This window comes from Xenopus laevis, chromosome 9_10S (assembly GCF_017654675.1).
Source record: "Xenopus laevis strain J_2021 chromosome 9_10S, Xenopus_laevis_v10.1, whole genome shotgun sequence".
NCBI classification, from domain to species: Eukaryota; Metazoa; Chordata; class Amphibia; order Anura; family Pipidae; genus Xenopus; species Xenopus laevis.
The window spans coordinates 99,701,505-99,710,909 of record NC_054388.1 but is presented as its reverse complement, the minus strand read 5'-3'; the positions used below and the strand labels follow the sequence as shown (position 1 = coordinate 99,710,909).

The window sequence follows — 9,405 nt, the reverse complement described above, 5'->3', positions numbered from 1 at the left end:
CAAACGGAATTATCTTTGAAATCAATCTTGCATAGCTGTCCTTGTCCCCACCACTCATAGGATTAAGAATAATGACAGGTGCTGATTTATAACAACAGAACTTGGGATTTATTTTATTTTAGCAAATTATATTGTGTTTCCAAACGGCTGACATTTCGCAAACAGTTTAAATTAAAAAAAAAAAACCAGAAATGTATTTATTTTCCAAAGAATATCTGAACCACCGAATATTTATTTGACTTTATTGCTAAAAAAAATGCCTGTAGTGTGCCTTTGGCTCGGCGTTCAACCGTACGTACAATATGTTAAATGGAATATTCAAGTAAACTTGACCAATATTTGTCTGTGATAATTAACTAGCGTTTTTTTTTTTTTTTCTTTTACAATACACAAACGATGAAAATAAATAAGTTTATACAAAGATATTCTTGTTTGACCTCTAAAAACCTATGTATAATACAAGGAAGAAAATGTCACTCTTATAAAAAAAATCTTTTTAGAACATTCATACTTATTTTGAGAGTTATTACTCCATAATAATTAAAAAAACAATCTCATGATTTCTGCAATATTAATGAAAAAAAAAAGTCTCGGTAAAACCAGCTTTCGATGATGAACTCACCAGAACACTGCTGTGAAGATTTTTGACTGGGGTGAAATATATTTTAGATGCTTCCTGGCAGCACAGGGTTAAATTAAAGGGAAAGTGCTTCCTCCCATCTCTTCATATTGGGATAGATTAAAACTGTGGTCCATATGCCTCATAAAATACAAATGACCCGTGCACCCCTCACCAAAAGACTCAGCTAACAAAGAGACAATTACAACATTTTTATCTTTTGTGTCTTCCAAAAAAGAATCTATTTATTTACAAAAAGGTGGTGACGGTTTTATATTCCCTTTTTTTCCATTTTGCTCACACGGTTTCCATTTTTTTTTTGTTAAAAAGCTATGTTATATATAAAAATAAAACATCTGATTGGAGGTGCTTAGCTCTGGGTGCTTAATTAAGCAGCAAAAATAAAATACATAGCAATAAAAATAATAACAATAATAATAATAATATCATTAGTTATATTTGTCAACAGTGCTTGTGGGGGATACTTGGATAGGGTCATTTCTTTAAATATTTTATGACTTGTCTGTTAAAGCCAAGATAAAGCAGAAGCTTAATTTATTATTTTTCTCCCTCTTAGTGAACAAAGAGGCTAAATACATCTACATCTGTGACTTCACTGCCAAGCAATGAACATGTTATGGGTATGTCCCCATCTACATAGTCTTCTGCCACCCAACGGTTCAACGTCTAGAGTTTGTCCATTGCAAATGTTTCCATACCCAGTTGCCAGTGGCAGTAATGCACCATGTTGCTTGCCTGTCAGCAGTAGAGGTTAAACATTGCCCCCATTCCCATTTCTTTAAGTCTTTTAATTTTTTTGGGTACCAGCAGTTAGCATGAACACTTACACTCTGAAATGATAGGGTACTGAACTGGAATCCACGTACAATACTTCTGCCTAGTCCATCCCTGGCAATACCATCTTAAAAAGGTCTTTGTGACTGACTTTATGGGCTTGCAGTACATGCCCTCTGGAAAGGAACAAGACTTTTCTGAGAAGCAATGTCCCTCCTTGATAAACCTTGGCCAGAACCTGACCCCCAAGTCCTTCCAGGTGTACATCACTGGGCAGTAAGTGTAAGCCCACAACCACTGCAAGAACTTCCTACGGGCCTTCTTGCCCATCCTGATCCTGTCACCATACGGTGTCTCACTCAGGTCTAGTTTCTTCAGCTCCAAAGGGATAGAGCCAAGGGTTTTCATTTTAGTCAATGAGTCCTGGGTGGATGTGTTGACGCTGTTGGGCAAAACCACTGACATAAAATTAGGGTCAAAGTTGCTACCAAGCTTCTTCCTCAATGTCCGCTCATCCAGATCCTGCTCCTTTGGGTCTTGCTCTGGGTCTGGGTGTTCAATGATGTCCTTTACAGGTAAATTTTCACTCGGAGAGGGTCTAAGCCTGAGATAAGGCTGACAGCACCCCTGATGTTGAACCAGAAAGAGCCACAAGCAAAGCAAAAAAGCCTCAGGCAGATTTATCCTCTTCATGATGTTCAACCCCCCTTCAATGAAGAACAAGGTTCTCCCACCCCTCCCGCCTCTTAATCGATAATTACAGATCGTTAGATTCCAACGAACGCTTATAATCCACAAGCAGGTTTTCAAATACAGGGGAGCCGGTGGAACATGTAGGTTCTGGTAAAAGGGAAAAAAAAGGGATTCTTCCCAAAACACAAAATGCTTATATTCTCCCCGGCCTGCTTTTTGCAGAGCTCCGAAATAGATACAAAGTCCAGAGAAGATGCTTTAAATAGACCAGTGGTTTATGTGACACTCACACACAGATGGATATACTGTATGTGATCCACAGCCTTGTGGAGCCAGGAAGTTACTCACAGAGAGGTAGCTGTGTCAGTAAGTAACGGAGAATCACATGGGGAAAGATGATATTCGACCCCTTTATCCAGCTTTTCATTTGCCCCCTTTTGGGGGGGGGGTGCAGATTCACAGAGGACTATTCTCCATCCCCATGGTGACATCCAGGATAACTTGTCTAGACATTGTGACACAGCCTGGTATCAAACCAGAGCCCAAGCAATTAAAAAAATAATAAATCCGCTGTACAAATCGATTTTATCTCCTTTAAAAAAATGTACAATCCCTTTAGTTCGATTTCTGAACCATTTACAGCCTGGGGAAAGAAAATCTCCCCCACTCCTTAAGCAAATACAACAATAATATATCAGATTTGCCTTGCTAGGCTCTCCCAAAATCCCAAAAGATCTCCAAACTTACAGAAGGATAAGGCTTCATCTTCTCGGGTGATGCTTTCACTCTGTTGCCTTTATTTTCAGCCACTCATTTATGCAGAAGGGGCTGCTGCGTGCGGAGCTTTATTATCCTGGGTATTCTGCTGTGTGAAAATCAGCTCCTTGGCTCCCGCTTTTGTGGAAAGGCTAGCGAGTCTTCTTTCTTTTTTAGGAGCAGATGAAAAGGCAGAGAGAACAGACACTATACACATGGAGCAGCCTGTGTGTGGAGGGGAGTCCCTTTGAAAGCAAAGCTCCTGCTCTTTTTCTTCTTTTTTTGCGAGCTAAGAATGCTCTTTGGGTGCAAATGAGCTGGTGCCGACTGGGAGGAGGAGTACAGATTAAGACCCCCTTGTATAATTCAGCATGGTATCACATTGCCGTACTCTGTCTCATATCCAGATGCAGACCATCGAGAGCCTTAAATGACACCATTCTGGTCTCCCTCAGTGCTTGGCCCCAGGGTCTTGTCTCCGAGATTCTGCAGGGACCAGATGGGAGCTGAGAAGTAGCAGGTTACGGGCACTGAAGATGCTTGAGACGTCCCCAACAAGTGTGCTGTCCAGTGTTTGCTTTGTGCATTCATGCAGGTTCCTATGGGGGGGGGGGGAGTCCTCTTAGGTGCTTGTCTCTCACCCTTCTGTCTGCAGAGCTTGTAGAAGAGTGTGTGTCCTCCACTGCTACTCATTCCTTAATGTGCTGTGCTCTTCCCCTTCACTGCAAGTTAAATATCTCCCCCTGATGGTGTGAATTGTTAACTGACACTGCCCACCGCAGTCACTCCCCCCACAACACACACATTCACACACACTCTTGCATACTCTCTGACTGACAGCCTCTCCACAGCAACCTTCATAGACCCCCTCCTCCTATTCCCAAACCCTAACCAATTGATAGATTTTGCCTGCTGGGTCCTAAACCACACCACCTGCTTTTAGGACTTGCCTCTTTACCCCCCGCGGTTGCTCGGCAGATCTCTGCAAACACCAAGAGAATCCTTTTATATTTACTTTAAGCACTTTCCCTTTAGAAAGATACATTGATGTTAATGCAGGAGGCTAATTATAATGCATTGCAAGGGGGGCATCATTTATATACCAGATGCAGAGGTGTGCAACTAGAAGCTCTACAACCATCCACATTCATCTCTGGAAGTAGCTGGATATGAAAACAGATAGAAGAACAAAAAAAGCCTAAACTGCTGCCGAAATGACAGAGTTCTCTGAGCTTATACCCTAAGGCAGTGATCCCCAACCAGTAGCTCGTGAGCAACATGTTGCTCTCCAAACTCTTGGATGTTTCTCCCAGTGTCCTCAAAGCAAGTGCTTATTTTTTGAATTCCAGGCTTGGAAGCAGGTTTTAATTGCATAAAAATGAAGTATAGTGCCAAGTAGAGCCTCTTGAAGGCTTCCAGTCCGCATAGGGGCTACCAAATAGCCAATCACAGCACTTATTTGGCACCCCAGAGACTTTTTCATGTTTTTGTTGCTCTCCAACTCTTTTTTACATTTGAATGTGGCTCACAGGTAAAGAAAGGGTTGGGGACTCCTGCTAAGGGTTACCCACGTAGTGTAGCATTCACCTTTTACATTGCCTCCGTAGGACTGCAACGCAGTGGTTCACCTTTGCTTTTTAAGCTTTCCAATTCCATACCACTGTAGCTCTACTTATTAACTTTGACTTAATGAGTGTGAAAGCGCATGACAGGTGTCAGTCTCACAGGCCTCCGGCAGTTGCCACAACTGTCACCCTCGCCACAACGGTCTTCCAATGAAAAGCATTATGGAGCAACAGTCAGACAGCACCTGGCGTGAATAATATACCCAAGAACCACAAAGGAATACTGGTCAGCAGCTACGACCCCGGCAGGAATATATTAAACTGCCTGGCAAGTGAAACTGTCTGCCATTCATGTGACGTACATATATGGCTTTTGCTAAGACTACAGTGACGCTGACATGTATATATTCGAAAGTTTACTGGGAACATGGTCTGTGAAGTATTTTGCATGCTGTGTTTTATATCCAACTGAGGTACAGCAGAGGGAGCACTTTTCCTTTTCTATGTTCCCTGCTGTTCTGTGTGTGTGAGGAACATGCGGCTTTATGGTCGATAAAGAGCAGCAACCAATGAAATATTTGAACCAGACAAGGAAAAGATGCTGGTTGGTTACTATAGGAATGTCACACAAATGTCCAAGGAAGCAAAATAATGACAAAAGAGATCCTCTAATGTCGTAGACATGAATCCACCCTAAAACAAATGTGGAAAGCCCCTCAAATGGTTACTTTTAACTTTTTAAGACAATCCCACTTTAAAATATGAAAAAACGCTAGCTTTTTTTAAAAAAAAAATCACTTTATAACTATTTGGCATACAGGATATGATGTCACTGACATAGGATTGAGGAGGATGGAGCTTCATCTGATCAGTTTGCCAGGTCTAAGCTGGCAAAGGAAACGCTGGCGAAAGAGGTAACGTGATGGGAAATTCGCACTTCAGTGACTTTGCAGAGTAACAATCGTTTGCCTAAGCAAAAGTTCACCTGGCGATAGGGTTTAAAACTGTGCTAGCGAAGGTCTTTTGTGCTAGCGAATTGTCCTCCACGCCTGTTAGCAAACTGGCGATGTCCCTGCTGATGAGATTTTTGGTGAATTTTCTCTAGCGACGGCCACTTTGCCCTTTAGTAAATCTGCCCCATAGTGTCTTCCATTGGCAGGCATAACACTTTGTGCTCACAGAATACAAATAGTGCAAAAAGTTGGGCCTGTGTTTCTGCAGCACTGGATACTGGGAAGGTTACACATGGGCAGGAGGACTGCTTCCCCTGCACACCCCTCCATTCCTGGAAAGCAAAGGCTTTTGTGTAGGCCCTAAGCACTCCTTAATGCTCCAGAACTTGCCCCTTTAACCTATTGTCAATGAACATTTATGAATTACTGCACTAGGGAGAGCCTATGTTACTACATAACCTTTATACATATATAAACATTTCAAGGGAGCAATTTCCCTTTCTAACCTGCATTAATGGAAAACTAAACCCTAAAAATTAATATGGCTAACGATATATACTGAACTTATTGCACCATATTTCAGCTTGTCAATAGCAGCAATGAACCAGGACTTCAAACTTGTCACAGGGGGTCACCATCTTGGAAAGTGTCTGTGACACTCACATGCTCAGTGGGCTCTGAGCAGCTGTTGAGAAGCTAAGCTTAGGGCTCGTCACTAATTATCCAGCAGAAAATGAGCTTCCCCTGTAATATAAGCTGATGCTACAGGTTTGCTGATTATTAAATTCTGATGCTAATTGCACTGGTTTCTGTGCTGCCATGTAGTAATTATCTGTATTAATTACTAATCAGCCTTATATTGTGACATTTCTATTCTATGTGTACTGTATATTGTGAGTGGGTCCCTAAGCTCAGTAAGTGACAGCAGCACAGAGCATGTGCAGTGAATCGGCAGAAAAGAAGATGGGGAGCTACTGGGGCATCTTTGGAGACATAGATCTTTACTGCTAAAGGACTGTGGTTGCCTTGGGCTGGTACAGAAACCCAAAACATAATGTTCAACATTTCTAGCTACTTCTTTAGTTAGGCTTTAGTTGTCCTTGAAAACCAGCCATAAGTTCTGTGCAGGGCTTAGCTGGATCATATCCTATTCATGGTGTATGCGGCTTGATAGTGACTTGCTGAGTTCAAATAAAAAAACGACACACTGTATGAGCAAAGGGTTTAGTTGCTGCAGAAGTACAATTCCTTGCATGAAATGGGGGCTGTGTGCACACTGCATGCTGTATATAATTGCATCATGTTGGAGAAACAATTTACCTTCTGTGCTCAACACAACATGCTTTGTTTAATTAACAGTATCAATCAGGGACACGCAGCTCCACCACCACCACCCATGCCCGTGGGTCCCCTTTCCCACCCACACCTGCAGGCCCACCTTTCCCCCTCTGTCTCTGCTTTCCTTGGTCTGCACAGAATTTTTGTGGCACCCCAGGCGTTGTTAGGGATTTTTCTGAATTTTCAGTTCCTGTGTTGGGAATTGAATCTTTGTAAGAGATATCGGTGCCAAACAAGTGAAGAATTGCCTCTGGGGCAGTAGGTGCCACTGATCTGGCAACAAACCCTGTCCTTGTCACTTTTTACACCCCGCTGGCTTAAAGATATAGAAATAAGACATAAATCCGGCCATTGGGCTGGACTGTAACTCACAGCATCTTTTCAAAATGTAATATTAATTTATTTATGGTTTTCTGTTTGTCATGTTTTTACTCTTTTTATGTATTTTTTCTCACTTGAGAGTGCAGTGGACCCATTACGGCTCTGTCCCACAGGTTGTATGGTCATCAGGCCCCCCCTGAAAAATGACTCCAAGGAAACCAGGGGGAAGTCTTGGCTGAACCCAAATAAAGGGACCCTTCCTCGCTACAAAGGTAGGTTAGCAGAGTATGCCTTTTGGCTGGGGGGTGTGGATCCAAAGACTCTAGTTTCTGCTTACTACCACTCTCTTACATTGCTTACATTTATAACATTGGCAAACTAAAATGACAGTTAAAAATTTCTATGGCTGAAATCTCTAAGTGGTTAAATTGCTCCGTTGGCACCGGTGGGAGTTTAAGGGGTAGGTATCACTTAGCTTTTATTGATCAGCAGTTCAGTAGGGACAAAACTGCTCAATAGTCAAGCTGCTTCCATACAAAGTGACCTGTGTCACCACCAAAAACACGTCAACAAAAGGGAACACAGAGAAACTGCTGTTTCTTTCCAAGGTTGAGGCGCCAGACAGCAGCTGATTGAGAGTGGTTGTCAGGGGTCCTGCACTGATCATGTAGGCACAACAAAGGAGGCAAAAGAGGGGCTCACAGAACAACCCTATGGTAAATAAACATTTATGCAAACATGGCTGATCCCCCAGAATTATAAAGCATTTTTAGCATGATTTGTCCCAGACTCACCAGGCATGACAACACTGCAAGTACTAGAGATACAGCAGCACAGTGTATCTATAACCTAAGAACTGTATTTTATATAATGCACTGGTCTATGCACTGGCAAATATTACATACCAATACGGATGCAGGTAGCCCTTGCTTCGATATGCTCCAATATATGATTTGGGCTGATTCATATACAGATTGCACAGGAAATCCCTTTTGACAAGTACCATGTCTTGAGGTGGTCATAGACGTAGAAATCCGCTCGTTTGGCAATGTCGCCAAATGTGCGGATCTCTCCCCGATATGCCCACATTGAAGTGGCCAATATCGGGTTGATGCAATCATGGGCCCTAGGGCAAAAGGATCGGATCATAATGCACAGATGCGGCCGCGATCCGACGGGATTTTTTAACCTGCCCGATGAAAATCTGGCTGACTTTCGGCCAGGTATTGATTGGGAAAGCCAGTCGGATGGCCTTACACACGGGCTAATAATGCTGCCGACTCGGTCTGTCCTCTGTGAGAGCACCCAAATGGCTTCCCTACGCATATACCCACATTTCCAAGTCCTCCCCACAAAATACCTGCTTTTTATGGCAAGCTGCAGGTACTGTACCTGTCCTGAGGCAGGACCCGACTGTATCTCGCATGTGTATGCAGTCCTCAGCCAATTCCCTGGGTCCCTCAGGATGAATTTACTTGGCAACTTCGCGGATCTTTATCAGTTTTATATTGTCAGCTTTTTTTCGCTAGCTGCAAGTGAGCAACTGCAACAGTGCTTGACTGGCCTGCAAAGTGAATGGAGAAAATTGTTCCTTAAGGAACTGCAGATGTACAGTATACTGTATATTTATACACACACTCCCCTGGTGTATCTAATCTACAAAGGAGATATGAAACTTACAATGAACAGAGTTAAGATAGAATTCAGTGCTACAACCAGCGTCGAACTGGGGGGTCACCGGCTCACTGGGATTCCATATCAGGGGCCTCTATACACCCCCTCCTCAACCTCAACCCCCTCTTGTCTTGCCCCCGTCACATATCTTCTCTCTTTGCGGACATGATTGGGTTTTGGGGGGAGGTCAGGAGGCAGGTATTTCTCAGGCAGGTAGCATACCTCCCAACTGTCCCATTTTTCACGGGACAGCTCAACCCACAGTCCCGGATTGTTACTGAAATGTCCCGGCTTTCTATTTGATCTTCTGCACTGAACCGCCAGAAAAGGATACAACGTTTCTAAAACTTAATTGGCTTTTTTCAGAGAGCCCATAATAACATGTGGCAGGTGCACTTAGATACATTTGTAACAATTTAAGATAAGCAAAGAAGCAATTGTAACTATTTAAATTATTCAACAAAGGATGAGTTCGGAGCTATGGGCGCTCAGCCGGATAGAAGTAAGAGGCGTGTATTCTTCATCAAAATGTGGCTTTATTATAGCAAACAATGTGACAAAAGGTGGCAAGTAACTATGCAAATCAGCCTACGCTGATGCTGATGCTGACCCTAGGCTGTGCAGTTGTAGCACCTGCCTTCCTCTTCTGTCTTAGTCTAATTTTAAATTCGGGGTCACTGACCCCGACAGC

At 42.9% G+C, this 9,405-nt stretch overlaps 1 protein-coding gene across 1 annotated transcript; it reads right to left on the bottom strand.

Annotated features, from left to right (window-relative positions):
- Positions 1–308: 308 nt before the first annotated feature.
- On the bottom strand, positions 309–3,802 carry nog2.S (noggin 2 S homeolog). Its single transcript, XM_018239221.2, has one exon. It carries the CDS (start codon positions 2,105–2,107, stop codon positions 1,451–1,453), a length of 657 nt encoding a protein of 218 aa, XP_018094710.1. The 5' UTR covers positions 2,108–3,802; the 3' UTR covers positions 309–1,450.
- Positions 3,803–9,405: the final 5,603 nt, after the last annotated feature.

Excerpts from the sequence above, each read along its gene's own strand:
- nog2.S (XM_018239221.2), bottom strand. The coding sequence starts at position 2,107 with ATGAAGAGGATAAATCTGCCTGAGGCTTTTTTGCTTTGCTTGTGGCTC.